The 18,486-nt window shown below is 42.2% G+C and overlaps 1 protein-coding gene across 1 annotated transcript; it reads left to right on the forward strand.

Moving 5' to 3' along the window:
* Nucleotides 1-7,004: 7,004 nt before the first annotated feature.
* On the forward strand, nucleotides 7,005-14,284 carry LOC122340923 (the record flags this gene model as incomplete). Its single annotated transcript, XM_043234160.1, is given in 5 exon segments — nucleotides 7,005-7,443; nucleotides 7,446-7,689; nucleotides 7,691-11,445; nucleotides 11,448-11,993; nucleotides 11,996-14,284. Coding segments are annotated over 5 exon segments (5,253 nt in total), but the record flags the coding sequence as incomplete, so codon positions are not given.
* Between the last annotated feature and the right edge of the window lie 4,202 nt (nucleotides 14,285-18,486).

An 18,486-nucleotide genomic window follows, 5' to 3' on the forward strand; every position in this document is an offset into this window, starting at 1 on the left:
GCAGGGTTAAGCGTGACTTGTTGTAGGCTTTCTTACTCAACAATGGTAACCCTGGAAGAAACTTTTAAGCATTCAAAGCCTACGTCCAGACATCCAAGCACACAGACTCACCCCTTAACAGTAACACATTACTGGGAATGATTTTATTCAGTAAAGGCCTGGGCCCACAGACTCACTCCATGACTATAACACTATTAGGGGCATGATCTTGGCCGGGTTAAGTGTGACTTCTCGTAGGCTTTCCCACTTGACCATGGTAACCCTGGAAGACGTTTTTAAGCGTTCAAAACCTACGTCCAGACATCCAGGCGATATTGGCAGGTTTCAGTGCGACTTCTCGTACGCTAATCCACTCGACCATGGTAACCTTGGAACAAATGTTTGAGCGTTCAAAACCTACGTCCAGACATCCAGGCTCACAGACTAACCCCATAACATTAACACATTACTGGGCATGATTTTATTCAGTAAAGGCCTGGGCTCTCAGACTCACCCTATTACTAAAACAGGTGTGATCTTGGCCGGGTTAAGTGTGACTTCTCGTAGGCTTTCTTACTCGACCATGGTAACCCTGGAACAAACTTTTGAGCATTCAAAACCTAAGTCGAGACATCCAGGCGCTTCATCAAGCCGATATTGGCCGAGTTAGGTGCGACTTCTCGGACGACTTTTTCACTTGACCCCTACCAAACTGAATGAAATTTTTAAGCATTCAAAACCTAATTCCAGATATCCAGGCGCTTCAATCAGGTGATCTTGTCCGGGTTAAGTGTGTCTTCTCGAATACTTTCCCACTCGACCATGGTAACCCTGAGAGAAATTTTTAAGTCCAGACTTCCAGGCGCTTCATCCAGGCGATATTGGCCGGGTTAAGTGCGACTTCTCAGACGCTTTCCCATTCAACCATGGTAAACCTGGAGGAAATTTCACACATCCAAGCGCTTCATCCAGGCAATATCCCAGCAAGCTAACAGTTGTTTGTTGACTCACTAGTATGTTTATCAGTATCAGTGTGTGTGAGGCCCGAGAGCTACAGATCTCCATCCTGTAGATGGAGGAGAACACAACCTTCTCATGTTAAACCCAACTAAAACCGTTTCCTGTTCTGTTCTCATTGTACAGTATGTGCCGTGTTTCAGTGTCTGAGTCTCTTAACTTGTGATGTGTCTGCTTCTCTTTGTAGGACACGTAGTGTTCATGTCTTCAAAATCTTCTTGGTTAGCCACATGCCCCTCGTGATTTCGCTGATGAAGCTATTTCCAGACAATGGTCACCTGTCCAGAGAAGAGAGGCGTTTTATCTCCTGTCCAGAACCGTGCACACATGATCACTGAAGAGGAAGTGGAAAGTCAACCAATCAAAATGAGCTTCACTGTAAATAAATGAACCTAATGGAGTACTACTAAAGCTGATTTAGATGAATCATTGATAGTTCATGCTGTTTTAGCATCTCAGAAATATCCACCTTGATTTTTTCTCATTTATTTTTTTAAACATAGGAATAACTTTCATACGTTAGCTTCATATTTTACATGTTAGCTCAGTTTGAATAAAATCATGCTTGATTTAAATCATCCGTCATCCTTGGCCCCATTTCACTCTATAATATGAAGGTCAAATGATTACGAATGATTTAAGAACAAATTAATATAAAAAAAACTGAAAGACAACACAAGTATATGTTTGATCTCTTGAAGAAGCACGCACACACACATATATACACTCTCACTCTCACACACACACATACACAGGTTGCTACAACATACATTTTTATTTTATGTATGTTTGTATAAATGGTAAATAAACTGTTTAATAAGAATAATATTAGTAGAATTTTTTCCAGGGTTAAAAACACATGGTTGACTCTTTATACAGGGTCACATGATTGATTCAGTACATCCTCAAAACGACATTCAATCAAAAATGGGTGACCCTGATGAACTTAAAGCCTGATTAATTATACAGTTGTGGCCAAAAGTTTTGAGAATGACACAAATATTAGTTTTCACAAAGTTTGCTGCTAAACTGCTTTTAGATCTTTGTTTCAGTTGTTTCTGTGATGTACTGAAGTGTAATTACAAGCACTTCATACGTTTCAAAGGCTTTTATCGACAATTACATGGCATTTATGCAAAGAGTCATTATTTGCTGTGTTGGCCCTTCTTTTTCAGGACCTCTGCAATTCGATTGAGCATGCTCTCAATCAACTTCTGGGCCAAATCCTGACTGATAGCAACCCATTCTTTCATAATCACTTCTTGGAGTTTGTCATAAGTAGTGGGTTTTTGTTTGTCCACCCGCCTCTTGAGGATTGACCACAAGTTCTCAATGGGATTAAGATCTGGGGACTTTCCAGGCCATGGAGCCAAAATTTCAACGTTTTGGTCCCTGAGCCACTTAGTTATCACTTTTGCCTTATTGGCACAGTGCTCCATCATGCTGAAAAATGCATTGTTCTTCACCAAACTGTTGTTGGATTGTTGGAAGAAGTTGCTGTTGGAGGGTGGTTTGGTACCGTTCTTTATTCATGGCTGTATTTTTGGGCAAAATTGTGAGTGAGCCCACTCCCTTGGATGAGAAGCAACCTCTCACATGAATGGTCTGAAGATGCTTTACTGTTGGCATGACACAGGACTGATGGTAGCGCTCACCTTTTCTTCTCCGGACAAGCCTTTTTCCAGATGCCCCAAACAATCGGAAAGGGGCTTCATCGGAGAATATGACTTTGCCCCAGTCCTCAGCAGTCCATTCACCATACCTTTTGCAAAAGATCAGTCTTCCCTGATGTTTTTTTGGAGAGAAGTGAATTCTTTGCTGTCCTTCTTGACACCAGGCCATCTTCCAAAAGTCTTGGCCTCACTGTGCGTGTAGATGCGCTCACACCTGCCTGCTGCCATTCCTGAGAAAGCTCTGCACTGGTGGCACTCCGATCCTGCAGCTGAATTCTCTTTAGGAGACGATCCTGGCGCTTGCTGGACTTTCTTGTACGCCCTGAAGCCTTCTTAATAAGAATTGAACCTCTTTCCTTGAAGTTCTTGATGAGTCTATAAATTGTTGATTTAGGTGCAATCTTAGTAGCCACAATATCCTTGCCTGTGAAGCCATTTTTATGCAAGCATCACCCTCCTTTTAACATGTCAAGTCCGTCATTCTAACCAAATCAGCCTGACATAATGATCTCCAGCCTTGTGCTCCTCAACATTCTCACCTGAGTTAACAAGACGTTTACTGAAATGATCTCAGCAGGTCGTTTAATGACAGCAATGAAATGCAGTGGAAAGTTTTTTCAGGTTTAAGTTCATTTTCATGGCAAAGAAGGACTATGCAATCCATCTGATCACTCTTCATAACATTCTGGAGTATATGCAAATTGCTATTACAAAAACTTAAGCAGCAACTTTTCCAATTTCCAATATTTATGTAATTCTCAAAACCTTTGGCCACAACTGTACATATACTGTTGATACACATTTCTTTCATAAACTCCAATTTTCTATTAATACACAATTGCAAACCTTTCCAAAACAATCTTGAGTAAATGAGAAAAGAAAGATGCTAAATAGTTTTCTTTTGTTTACCAAAGTTGACAGCCATACGAAATGTTAAGCTTAAATATTTCCAAATGTAATAAATTCTATAAAGTAGTTTGTAAGACACTTCCTTCATTTTGATACATTTATTTGGCAGTATTCATTCTTTAACACAAGAGATATAACCAAATAAAGAAGAGCAAAGGACACAGAACAAAGAGCATTTGTTCAAATCGTATTAATTAATATATTGTTGTCTTAAAACAAAGACAGTTTTTCAAATGTGCACACTTTTGGAAAAAAATGCTAATTCTCCTGGTTTCACAGGTGATTGGATTTTCTGAGGAAATCCTGTATACGACAACAATTACCCATTGAAATGAACTAATTTACTTGCATCTTACTAAAAGAATACCTCCTTTGAGCCAACGATAAAATAAAGATCTGTTTTTAAATACTATGCCCTTGTTATTTCATATGAAATAGTTGTGGGGTGAAAAATGGTAAAAGAGCTTGTCTGTGAAAACCGGCCAATTTAGCAGGAATTTTGTCAACAGAAAAATTATGTTCCAATAAAAATCTATGCTTCCAAGAAAATTAAATATATCATTAGGGAAGGCATTCCGAGTATTTTAATAAGAAATTATGAATAAAATAAATAAAACTAATGTATCACTGTATCAAATGCTTGATATTTTCAGTAATATCTTATATTTTTTCTTTAAACATTCATTTTCAAGCAGGTTTACTCACAGGTTTGATGACGCTAATCAAGATACTGAAAGCTGATTGGCCTCCTGACAGTGATCGGTTAAATACGCGGGAAAATAGCGCGTTCAGTTTAGTCAGAGATCATAGTAACTTCTCTGATTTATATAGTAATTGTGGGATTTATGTTTTAAAGGATTTATGTTTTACAGGTTTTACTCAATAGAAGCACTGTGCCCAGGCCTCATAAAGGCTCTGTGTTTTTCCATTTTGATATTATGTGTGTATGTGCTGTACAAAATGTCTTATCTACAGAAACAAGATATGGAGACTGCTGAGCTCATCTACTGGTCGAGAAGAAACAACTGCACCTGGTTCTGTGAAGGACACCCTGAATGGGAGGAAGACCCAAGCACAAGAATATAAATATTGTGTGAAATGTAGTGTGAGCATACAGGACTGCACTGCATGCCTTGATGCTGTTGTTCTGTATCCTGAGCTCAGTCTCAATTATTCTGACTTTATTAAACTTAAGATTTTAAATTTAAGAGTAAGTCTCATCATTGACAGACCTGAACCTGGGAGGGAAACAACAAAGATTTTTCCCAACAATTTGGAGGGGGCACCGGATCTGTCTGAGACGAGGTCTCTGCTGGGAATCCTCTGCTTCAACCATCAGCTGAACAACAAGACAGGTAAGCAGTCACCTTTTTCATAAAAGAACTGCAGGATTGATTACTCTAAATTATCTGGTTGAAGTGGTGGAGGCACCAGTGGTTTTTTGTATATTGAAATCAGAATAATTGACGAATTCAAAGGATTTAAAGAAGTAAATGCAGTCAAAATGAATAGAAAATGGTAATGTCCTTTTAGAAAGGTTGAACTGTATAAGTAATTTCCTGACAAGGTTGAACTGCAAAAAGTAATTTCCTGGCAAGGTTGAACTGTAGTATTAATTTCCTGGCATGGTTGAGCTGTAAAATTAATGTCCTGGCAAGGTTGAAATTCACTAAAAGGGTGATTTCGTGAAACCCGGCGTGGTAACTTACAGTTCGTGAAACCCGGCGTGGTACTCTACAGTTTGTGAAACCCGGCGTGGTAAGTTGCAGTTTGTGAAACCCGGCGTGGTAAAATACAGTTTGTAAAACCCGGCGTGGTACAAAAAGGTATAAGAAATATTGTAAGTGTGGTGTTATATCGATCTGTGTGTGTACCTGAGTGTGTGTGTGAATGAGATAAGCTGATCTCGAGTATTTTGAGACCAAATTGTCGCGCACCCTCTCTGGACCGTCACTTAAGTGTGACCCGGTAGGAACGGACGCGAGGGTTTGGCCTCAAGTGCGGAGAAAGCTGAATGTATGAGCCCAAGAGATTGGGACACTGAATGACAAAAATAAAACAAGAGTGAAAGAAGCAGTACACACACAGTGGTTTCTGTATTAAGGACATTGATCCTGGGAAAATAGGTGGTGTTAGATTATATAATAAAAAGCCAATTAGTACCCATAGGGAAGCAGAAAAAGTTAGACATACAAACACCCCAATAACCTGATAGTGCAGACTGTTTGGTCATAATACAAATTGTGAGAAGTGTTATTGGACTAGGGTAAAATATAAACTGATAAAATGACTACCTATAAGGAAGTATGGGATAAATTGAGTAGACAAATGTTGGCACAGGCTGAAATTAAAGAAAAACCAAGGGTGACAAGAGAATTAGAAAAGGCATGGAAGCAATTAGAGTGTATTAATGGGTGGGACAATTCCACTGAGAACAAAGGGGAACTATTAAGGGCCATAATGAGAGAAGAAGAAAGAGCAGACAAAGAGCATAAAATGGCAGTACAGAACAGGCAAGCTGCAACATTTTTTACTAAAGGGAAATTAGAAAAAGAGGTGAAAGAAAAGGCCTATCAGACTAGAATATGGAGCAGAATAAAAAGTGTCATGGTCTGCAGGGTAAAAATTGCAGCTATTAATGAGAAACAATCAGAAGAAGAAAAACCTAGGCCACCCCCTTATGCAGAAAAGTCCCCTTCCGCTCCTTTAATGCTGCCTGTGATGCATGTTGTGGCAGGGAAGTGTCCACGACAACCAAACAGGGCAAATAAAAATGGAAGGTTTGTTCTGACAGGAGGAACAGTTGAGGTAGAACAAAGTGAGGAGGCTAGGCTAGAAGAAGAAAAAAGAGTAAGAGAGCTAATAAATGAAGAACTGACAAAACAACCCATGAGTTCAATCATTAACAGTAGTTTAGACAGAGACATACTTCAGAGAACTCAGGAAGTAGTGGAATTAGAGCGACACGTAGGGCAGCTGACTGGAGAAAGGAAGAGACTGACGGGTGTGGATAAGGAGGAGGCAGCATGTGGAAGCAGAGTAGGTAGTCTGTATGGAGGAGAAAGTATACATGAGGAGGAAAATGTCAGAATGCTGAGGACAGAACTAGAAAGAAGGGAAAGGGAAATCAGAGAAGAATGTAGGGAAGATTCAATGAAAGGGCTAAGCCTAGCTAAAGGTCAGGGTGAAGAAAAGGATAGTGTAACAATCACTGGATATGAGCTGGACATAGACTGGGGTTCTAAACAGGCGGCACAGGCCCAACAGAGGGCTGGTACAGCTACCAGCCCCCACAAAGGAGAAGGAGGTGCATCAGGAGCAACCTTATTACAAGCCTTAAATTTAAAGAAAGACATGGGGGTTAGAACAACATACCCAACCCAGTATCCACTGTACAGGATAGGAGGACAACAGAATCCAGAGTATAGACCATGGGGAAATGCAGACATGAATGCAGTACTGCAGAAATTGCCAGATCTAACTAAGGGAGGAATGAGATGGTTAAATAAACTCACCACATTAACCCATGGTAATGAACTAGCAATAGGGGACTTTAGGGCCCTAATGGGACATCTGCTTACCAGAACCCAGATGACTACTTTAGAGGATGAAGCTAGAATAGAAGACATGGCCAATGAGAAACCACTGTCCAAAGTAATTACCCAAATAAGCAGGGCTCTTACAAACCTATATCCAACACCAAAAATGACTTATCAATCTATAAAATTTAAGATAGGAGCAGAAGAATCTGCATCAGCATATCTGCATAGGACAGAAGCTGAATGGGAAGAAAGGACAGGGCAGCACCCAGATTGCAGTGACATATGTAAAGAGTTTTACAGGCAGGCAGTAGTGAAGGGAGTTCCAGAAAAGCAAAACAACAAGTAGAAAACAGTCCAGAAATGTGTGGGGGTAGTGGAGAGACATGGGCCAGGTATTTCATTTACTATGTAGACAAAGCCATGGAAAAACAAGAAAGGGAGGATTCTGAGGTAGAAAAACTGAAAACACAGCTACTAAAATTGCAAATAGAGGCAGAAAAAGAAAAGAATAAAAAGAAGCCTAGAGAGGGAGCTATGCAAATGCCTGTAATGAATCAGGGGATGAAGGGACAGGAAGTGTCACAAAGGGGCAGCAAACTATCAGCCTCAGGGCCCATATGATTATCCATATGACCCGCTGCCGGACTGGCCACCTTATGGAAATGGGTGGGAAAACCAAAATTATAGGGGGAATTACGGGAGACCAGGGAGAGAGCAGGGGTGTTATCTGTGCGGAGCAGGTGATCACTGGAGAAAAGACTGCCCACTGAATAGACGGGGACAACCTCCTGCACGGGGACGGGCTCCTGTCAGAGGAGGGCCTCAGGGAAGAGGAAGAGGTGTCCCCAGAAATGTCCCGTGGTCTACCAACCAACAGGTGCCCAGACAAAGCCCAGTCTGGGGCCAGGCAGACCAGGCGGATTATTGACGAGACCCACAGAGAACCTGTAAGGGGGCTGAGGCTGAGCCCTACCTAACTATACTGGTCAACAGACAGCCAGTAAAGGCCTTAGTGGACACTGGGGCCTCTTTCTCTACCATCAGGCTGGAATGGTTGAGAAAGGACGCACTATCCTGTGAAGTACAGGAAGTCAAAGGGTTCTCTGGGGAAATTGTAGCCTGGCCAATATCCAAACCTCTGTCTGTAGAAGTAGCAGGTCAAAAGGTCATGCACCCTTTCCTATGCTCTGCCAGTGTGCCCTCTGCTCTGCTCGGACGAGACCTGTTAGTAAAATTGGGGGTGAAAATTCTGTGTAGCCCAGAGGGCATAATTTTAACTTTTCCAAATGGAAAAACACAAAACTGTTCCATTAAGGGTGGTCTAGTGCATGCAGCTGGTCAATGGGTATTAACTACAACAGGAAGAGTGGGAGTGGACATTTATTGGGTCAGAGTGCTGCATCCAGTACAAACCAACTTTAGGCAGCTGATAAACCAGAGACCAGACCTGTTGAGACACTTCCTGCCAGTTTCTGACCAATTACACTGTACTTTATACTATGACAAAAGTAATGATGAGGTTTATGCAACAGAGTTTAGCCAATATGTAGATCAAAGACATACCAACCTGAAAGGCTCAGTCATATACATTGGAAAGGAAGGGGTAGCTGTGGAAGTAAGGTTAAGTAAGGAACAATATGACTGGTTTGAAATGAAAACTGTCTCTGTACCACACATTTCCTTAATGATCAGTAAACACCATGGAGCCAAGGCCTTAGGCCCCATGGTAAAAAGACTAAAACAGGCAGCAGATTGGGAAGATGAGAGACAGGGTTGGGAAAGATCGCACATGACAGGAGGTCACAGACTACACATAGAGGAAATATGTGAGGGCAGGTACGAGAAGAGAAGATCAAACAGAGAAAAGACTAATGCTGTAATGGATGGGCCAGGGGCAGAAGAGATGTTAGCCAACCTACCAGAAAAGTTATGGTCAACAGGAAGTGAGGATGTGGGTTATTGTGATATTCAGCCAGTGTCTTTTGAAATAGACAAAACAACAGTGGTAAAGGAGAGACAGTATAGAAATAATTGTGAGGCCATGACTGGTATTGCCCACACCATTCAGAGTCTATTGAACAAGGGAGTGCTGTGTGAGACCACATCTGAGTGGAACACCCCAATACTGCCTGTCATTAAACACTCCACAGGGAAATATAGAATGGTCCATGACCTGAGAAAAATAAATGAGAGGGTTCTGACAACACCACTGCCAACTCCAAATCCTTACACCATTTTAACCAGATTGACCCCAGAACACACCGACTTCTCCTGTATAGATCTGGCAAATGCATTTTTCTGTATACCTTTAGCAGAGAAGAGTAGGGATGTGTTTGCCTTCACATACAACGGCCGGAAGTACACTTACACAAGATTACCACAAGGCTTCATTTTGAGCCCTGGCATTTTCAACCAAGAGCTAAGAAAGCTGCTGGACAATCTAACAGTCGATACCAACACAATTGTGGTTCAATATGTGGATGATTTGCTAATTGCATGTACATCTGCTGCCACCTGTCTGACAGACACAGAGAGGGTGCTGTCACTTCTGGCTGAGGTAGGGTTGAAGGCAAGCAAACAAAAGTTGCAAATCTGCAGGCCAGAGGTCACTTTTCTAGGGCGATTAGTGGGTCGACAGGGAACCTCTATGACAAATGACACCAAACAAGCCATACTAAACCACCCAAAACCCAAAAATGTGAAAGATATGTTGTCTTTTCTGGGCCTAATAGGTTACAGCAGACAGTATATTGTGAATTACACTGAAAGAACAGCTTTTATGAGAACTTTAGTGAAGGAAATTGGAATGAAAAACAGTAAGGGTGAATTGAATTGGACAACAGAGGCTGAACAGGCCTTCATTACCCTAAAAGGGGACATGGCAAAGGCTGCTGCTCTACAAACCCCAGACTATGGCCAACCTTTCCATTTAGATGTGACAACCACGGGCAAAACTGTGAGTGGTGTGCTGTACCAGAAACAGTTTCAACAAAGACGAGTGTTGAGTTATGTGAGTGCTCCATTGGACGTGGTTGAACAGAAACAAGCCCCTTGTGCTCAATTCGCTGCGGGCGTAGCTAAAATGATCGAAAAAACCAATCATGTGGTAATGGGACACCAATTGATAATTCTATCAAACCACTCACTGGTAGCATTCATTACCTCCTCCTCGTTCACATTCTCTGCACAAAGGCAAAACAAATTGATAAAAGTATTGACTGCACCAAACATTGTACATGAACACAAAGGCATAAATATGGCAGAATTAGTGGTGGATGGAGAGCCCCACATGTGTGAGGAAAGGGTAGAAAAAGACAGCAAGATCAGGGAGGGTATGAGTAGCAGGCCACTGTCATCACCAGACGTGACATTGTTTTGTGATGGATGTTGTTTCAGAAATGATAAGGGTACTCTTTCTGCTGGGTATGCAGTGGTGTCCAGTGTAGGGGAGGGAGATGACCTGACAGTAACAGTTCAACAGAAATTGTCAACTAAACCATCGGCTCAAAGAGCTGAATTATTAGCTTTAACATCAGCATTGCAAAAAGGAAGTGGTAAAAGGGTGAACATATATTCAGATTCTGCATATGCAGTAGGGGCAGCTACAGTTGAGCTGCAAGGGTGGGCCAAAGTGGGATTTGTGACATCAACAGGGAAACCAATCAAACATGCAGAAGAAGCCTCTCAACTGCTAGAAGCTATAGTACTACCAAAGGAGGTGGCCATAGTAAAGTGCTCAGCACACACTAATGGCAGAGATTTTGTATCTGTAGGAAATGCAGCCGCAGACAAAGCAGCAAAGCAGGCAGCTGGCTACGTGCCATTACAGATGATGGTCAGAGCACAAGATGAGGTGTTGAATTTAGACCCAGCCTTAACAGAACAGTTCATAATTAGAGAGCAAGCTGCATCCTCACCAGAAGAACAAACTACCTGGTTACAAAAAGGGGGAACAAAAACAGACTCGGGACTGTGGAGAGGTCCAGAAGGAAGCCCTGTGTTGCCAGCAAGAGTAGCTGTCTCAGTGTTAGCAGAGGCCCACTCACTAGCACATAGTAATTCAAAAGATATGACCAAAAGGTTAAAAGGGTGGTGGCATCCATTTCTTCCACACATGATTAGTAACACTATTGCTGAATGTCAGACCTGCAGTGAGTATAATGTCAAGCCAACCACACATCCGTTGCCTGGCCATTTTCCCACGGATAGAGGTCCTGGGTACATGACTGTGATTGACTTCACAGACATGATAAATCCTGTCCACAAAAAGAGATACTTACTGGTCATGGTGGATACTTTCACAGGATGGCCAGAAGCCTACCCATGTGTCAGGAGGATGCAATGTCAGTGATAAAATGCCTCATCAATCACTACATACCTACACATGGATTCCCCAAAGTCATAAGGTCAGACAATGGTACACACTTTAAAAATGAGCATCTGAACCAAGTAGAATCAGCTCTAGGACTGAAGCACTCATTTGGAGCAGTCTACCATCCTCAAAGCCAAGGTAAAGTTGAACGACTGAACCTGACACTAAAAAACAAAATAGCCAAAATCTGTGCAAGCACTTCTCTGAATTGGGTAGAAGCATTACCAATAGCTTTAATGTCTGTGAGATGTTCAATAAACAGAACCACTGGATTTACTCCTTTTGAATTAACCACTGGACGCCAATTTCCTGGCCCCTGGGCCCCAATGCCTGGGGATGGGTACACTGATACACCTAAGGCCTACCAACAAAAAGTAAGAGCTGTTATTAACACATTTTCCCCACAGAAGTTTTGGCCTGAAATAGAGCAACAGGAATTGGACACGAAAAGAGGACCTGACGAGCAGTGGGTGAGGCTGAAACAAATGAAACGAAAATGGTCTGCCCCAGGTGGTCAGAGCCCATGAAAATAACTGCGCGAACCTCGCACTGCGTACAGTTGGCTGGAAAAGGTAACACATGGTTTCACTTGTCTGCTTGCTGTTTCTGTTCTGCCCCTAGCAGGTCTCTGACAACAGTTCGAGCTGACCTTCGAGAAGGTCAGAGAGAGGGAGAAGAGGGAGAAGAGACGGAAGACGGGGAAACAGCAACAGACCAACCCGAGGAGGGAGACAAACAAAAAGGAGATAATAATTCTGGTGCTAAATCATGAGGGATAATGTTAACAAGGTGGTCACATGTTGGGGGGTGGGAATTGTTGTAGTAATAATAACGTTGATACTGTGGAATGAAACAAGAGAGGGAGCGACTCAAGGCAGACACAAAAGAGATGTCATAAGGGGTGGGGGAGAAGCAAAACTAACTCTGGTAAGGGAAAAAGGAAAAGATGGCCTGTGGGAATTTGACTTATGCCAGGTGATTCACTGTGAGGGAGGAGGAATGGCCTGGAGAGGATATGATGTGTATGGATGTTTCTGGCCTAGCACTGAAAAAAGGCCAAATGGACCATGGTGCCACACATGGCATGATGTGTTCTGGATGACCAAACCAGGTTATACTAAAAATATGCTAGCAAAAAGCCCTATGGCCAAATCTGATTCACTATATAATCGACTGCGTATACATAGGGGACTGCAAACAGCATGGGGTAAAATGACAAATAAAATTATTATTACACTAAAAAATGGACCAGATAGGCCCGAGACATTCATAACTTTAGGAGTTGATGTGACAGGAAAAGACCCATTGGGACTCATACGAATAGTGGTGGAAAGCAAAAACACCACCTCAGCTCCACTGCCAGACAAAGATTTAACTAAGAAGGAAAAAATAATTAAAAGCATAGACTACGGTTCGTTAACCCCATTGGAATTAATGACATTAGAAACAGGATATCAAGATTCAAATCTGTGGTTAGAGTGGGTGTACAGTGCTGCCCAAGATGCAGGGTATGAAGGGTGTGTAGCATGTGCTGCTGGAAGACCAAAATTAATCACAGAACCAGCACCACTGCATTCAGAAGATGAGTGGGGTTACAAATGTATGTTAGCGCTGACCAAAGAAAAGAATCCAGTAAACTGCACAACCCTAAGTAAGTTGTACCCTGCTACTAATAATAACTCTAAAATAGGAGTCAATTTTCAACGTGCTGAGAATAACTATACCTGCTTTAACTTCACCACAACTGCCTCCCCAAAAATACTGACTGGAGCCTTTAAAACAGAATGGTGTGGAAAGATAGTGCAAAATTCCCACACTCAGATTGGCAACCTAGCAAGACAAGGCCTGTATTACGCATGTGGAAAAAAGGTAATTATAGCTAGAATAGAACCCCAAATGGAAGGGTTGTGTGCCATGACAAGGTTAGCTGTACCAATGACCATAGTGGGGAATAGAGATCAAAATTGGACACCTGGAGCTAAAAAAGTGGCTGAGGCCGGGAGCAGAAGGAGAAGGGTAGTACCAACATCATTTGATTTGTCAAAAAACACCCCCACCTACACAGATGCCATAGGAATACCCCGAGGGGTGCCTAATGAACACAAATTAGTTAATCAGATAACAGCTGGATTTGAGAATTTACCAATATTTTCAGCAATATTTCCTATAACCCCCAACAAAAATGTAGATAGAATCAATTTTGTGCATTATAATGTAATGAGACTCTCTAATTTAACAAGAGATGCAGTTGATGGTTTGAAGGAACAACTGGCTGCCACATCATTGATGACCATACAGAACAGACTGGCCCTAGACATGCTTCTGACAGAGAAGGGTGGAGTTTGTGCCATGATAGGGGAAACCTGTTGTACTGTAATACCCAACAACACAGCCCCTGATGGGTCAGTATCCAAAGCCCTTGATGGTTTAAAAGAACTATCTGATGAAATGGCTAGGAGCTCTGGTGTAGATAACAAGGTAACTAAATGGATGGATGATATGTTTGGAGCATGGAAAGGTGTGATAATTTCAATGTTGACCTCAATGGCAATATTTCTAGCAATATTAGTAACATGTGGCTGTTGTTGTATACCATGCATAAGAAGCCTGATGACTAGATTAATAACAACTGCAATTGAAAAGAAGGAGTCACCACCTCCTTACCAAATGCCATTATTAGCAGCAGTCGGTGACATGGAAGATGAGGAAGAAGTGGAGCAAAGGTTGTGATCTCTTTTAGAGAGATCAAGAGAGGGAATTGTGGGATTTATGTTTTAAAGGATTTATGTTTTACAGGTTTTACTCAATAGAAGCACTGTGCCCAGGCCTCATAAAGGCTCTGTGTTTTTCCATTTTGATATTATGTGTGTATGTGCTGTACAAAATGTCTTATCTACAGAAACAAGATATGGAGACTGCTGAGCTCATCTACTGGTCGAGAAGAAACAACTGCACCTGGTTCTGTGAAGGACACCCTGAATGGGAGGAAGACCCAAGCACAAGAATATAAATATTGTGTGAAATGTAGTGTGAGCATACAGGACTGCCCTGCATGCCTTGATGCTGTTGTTCTGTATCCTGAGCTCAGTCTCAATTATTCTGACTTTATTAAACTTAAGATTTTAAATTTAAGAGTAAGTCTCATCATTGACAGACCTGAACCTGGGAGGGAAACAACAAAGATTTTTCCCAACATAATTTATACATTTATTAATAAATCTCGCTATTTAATAATGAAAAGTGCATAAGATTCAACGCTTCCGATAAAAGCGTACGCTCGCGCTGTTGTACTCACGCACGCGACGTCACGCGCATCATGTACGGGAACTATAGTTTCTATGGCGACGCGTGTTATGACGTGAATTCTACACATAAACACTCAAACCCATCGATATCTGTTTGTTGAGAGACGAGGCGATTTCAGAGACTTTCGGAGATTATTTCCTGACACTGTGATTTTCGACACAGTTCAGAGCGAGAGGAGACTTTTATTTTAGGAGATCGGAGGATATTTCCTTTGAGTACAGTTTGAAGGAAGTTTCTTTATTCTCTTCTTATTTCTCTTCTTATTTATTTCTCTTTATTTCTCTCATTCTTTCTCTCTTTCGATCTTTCTTTCTTTCTTTCTTTCTTTCTTTCTTTCTTTCTTTCTTTCTTTCTTTCTTCAACTAATTAATTTTTTTTATTTATTTACTGTATTTCGTGGAGTTTGGAGAGATTGTCAGCCGCTCTTATGAGTGAAAGACAAGGTGAGCGTTTTGTTTGTTATTGCTATGTTATGGTATGGTATGATGTTGTACAATGTTTGACTGAATTAATGTGAAGATATGCCTTTGATTTTCTATTCAAGAGCAAATAGAAGTAAAAGCAATTGGTGCTTGGTTATGATAAAGGTTGCTAATAGAGGCTGTAAGTGTCTGATGTGTGAAATATTGCAGCCTCGGGCCGCTCCAGATCCAGGAGTGCTGCTGTCTCTCAGGCGGCTGCTCAGGAGGTTGGGAGACGCGGTTGTGGTGACGACGCTCAGGAACCGCTGACCAACCCAAACCTGCCTCTGAGCCAAGAGCTGCCTGGGTACATCGCTCCTCTGCCGTCAGAGTTGGCTGCGTTTCTGTGTCCGTGTCTCACGGGAAGAGGAAGCGGCAGAGCGGCAGCCAGGAGGATGAGGGTCCGTCCCCCTCATACAGAAGAGCTGCCAAACGCTCCCGCAGAGGTCAGAGTGCACTGAGATTAAACACCTCACCACTCACTAAACGAGTCGTCACTGAAGACGTTACAGTAAGGTCCAGTTTAAAGAGGTTTCTTGTGATCTTGTGTGTTGCAGAAGCGTATGTCAAGGGCCCATTGCTGGGGCGAGGTGGATTCGGCTCGGTGTATGCTGCGACCCGCAGGTCTGACGGACTGCCAGTAAGACTTCCTCTCACCTCCCTCGTTAGAAATGTTGCCGTCAGTGAGCGTGGTCTGTGATAATTAGTCAGCGTGGTCTTCATCTGTCTACAGGTTGCCATCAAGCACGTCTGTAAAAGAGGAACACCGAGACTGAGAGTCGTGAGTTCAGAGTGAATCTGTTGCTCTGCTTGCTCTGATTGAGCGCTGGATATAACGCAGCAGCGTTAAGTCCTGCAGGAAGGTCAGGATCAGCTGCCGCTGGAGGTGGCGTTGATGAGTCTGGTCAATTCGGCTCCTGCCTGCCCCAACGTCCTGCAGCTGCTGGAGTGGTTAGACTTTCCCAGACGCTACACCTTGATCCTGGAGCGTCCGTTCCTTGCCAAGATCTGGACACTTTCTGCAAGCAGAACGGACGCCTGGAGGAGAGTCTGGCCAAGAAAGTGCTGCTGCAGCTGGTCACGGCGCTGAAACACTGCGAGAGCCGCGGAGTCCTGCACCGGGGCGTCAAACGGAGAACCTGCTGATCTCCACAGAGTCACACGACATCAAGCTGCTGGACTTTGGCTGTGGAGATCTGCTGAAAGACTCGGCCTACAGACACTTTGCAGGTGGGTTTGATCTCACTGCGGTGATCTGTGTTTGTTTGTGGAGCCTCTTCAGGTGACGTCTGGGGTCTTGTTGTGTCTCTCAGGCACTCTTCAGTACGCCCCTCCTGAGTGGTTTCGGCGGCAGCGCTATCACGCAGGACCGGCCACGGTTTGGTCGGTCGGGTGACGCTCTACAACATCTTGTGCGGCTGTTTCCCCTTCAGAGGCACGTTGAGGGTCACCTCCAGAAGCAGACTGCGCTTCCCTAGAGAACTGTCCACAGGCAAGAGACAGAGGTCACGTCCAGATCCAGGTGAAGCGTGTGCTTCTGTCTTCCTGAACACTGTGTTTGCGTGTAACAGAGTGCCGTCAGCTGATTGGCTGGTGTCTCAGTGCATCGGCGTCAGACCGCCCACTTTAGAGGACATTGAGTGCCACCCCTGGTTACACTGAGCAGGTGGCCAGAGACACACACTTATCTGACTCACAGCAGTCACGGCTAGATTGTCTCGTTAGGATCAGACTAGATTAATGCTTCTGATTGTTTGTATAGGGTGAGCAGGAGTGACACAGGAAGTGCAGGGAACGGCTTCCTGGTCGCCTCCAGAAAGAGCAGAGGATCATGGGCTGATGGTGAAGGGTTCGGATCCTCTGCTCCAGTCGGTGAAGATCTCTGTGTGGATGCTGCAGGAGTCTGAACACACAGCAGCAGCTGAAACCACCCACAGATCAATATGTGTAGCTTCTCCACAATAAAGTGTAAATATGTATATAACAGGAGTTGTACATCTCGCTGTATCACAGTAGTATTACTTTTTTTGTAATCAGGACAGGAAAAAGGACCAAAAATAAGAAAGAAATCAGAAGAAAAATCTCTTAGTGATTCAAATTAATAGAAGGGGATGCATAGAATGTAAATTGCAAAAACAAATATATAAAAAAGCAATTTTTATGCTTAAAGGAAAAGTTTACACAAAAATAAAAATTCTAAAAAATAATGGTGACCCAAAACCATTGTTCCATACTTTTTTCAAAATATCCTCCTTTGTGTTCGGGAGAACAAAGAAATTCATACAAGTTTGGAACTACTTGAGGATGAGTAAATGATAACAAAATCTTACTTGTTGGGTTAAATTCCTTTAAACAGTAATATTTCCGTTTGCCTTACCGTGGTGCTTTAACTGTGGCAGTGGGGGTGCACAATTTATCTGTGCAAATTATCAGGGTAAAGAAATTAACCAAATAAATAGAAATAAACAAACTAAAATATTTAGTTCAATACGTCCTGCAACTGGTTTTGCACATACAGTAGAATACAAATTGCCTAGAAAGACATATTTTAACAGTTATTTATATTATTTAACAGAAATTACTTGATTTATAGTTTGGATTCATAACAACATAAATTAGTCATTTCAGGCTCACTGATTCAAAGAAAACTAATTTTCTGGTTGACCAGAAGCTGAATACAAAGTATTTATTCAGTAAATAATAATCAGTGAACCATATTCCTTTTAACATACCTACAAACATTGAGTTAGACAACATTTGACAGTCCACTTTAGGCATTCCACGATCAGTAAGCAACTTTTCAGCTACATGTCATTAGAGTTTTAGTAAACTGTCTGTTTAATAACCTCTTATTAGTTAATAGATGGCAAGTATTAAGGTATTAAACATATTCTTAATAAAACAGAGAAATATATGCTATTAATAGCTGTAAAATTAGCCCATTTTGTTTCAATATAGGATTGCGGAAATGAGTACAACCTAGATTTAATTCAACAAGGTGTGATATTTTAGTACTTAATATGTCCTCCATAACTCTATGTATACAGTGTACTGCTCTGACGCTTCTTGGCACTGAATGTAAAATTTTATTACAAACTGTTACATCTGTCCTGTTTAACTCCTTCTTAAACGACCTGGTCTTTAATGGGGAGAGTTTCTGGTTTGGGGAGAGTTGAGGTTTTGTATTATATCACACAGTGGTTGATAAAGCCTAACTCTCTCACGCC

This window comes from Puntigrus tetrazona, unplaced genomic scaffold, assembly GCF_018831695.1.
Source record: "Puntigrus tetrazona isolate hp1 unplaced genomic scaffold, ASM1883169v1 S000001081, whole genome shotgun sequence".
NCBI classification, from domain to species: Eukaryota; Metazoa; Chordata; class Actinopteri; order Cypriniformes; family Cyprinidae; genus Puntigrus; species Puntigrus tetrazona.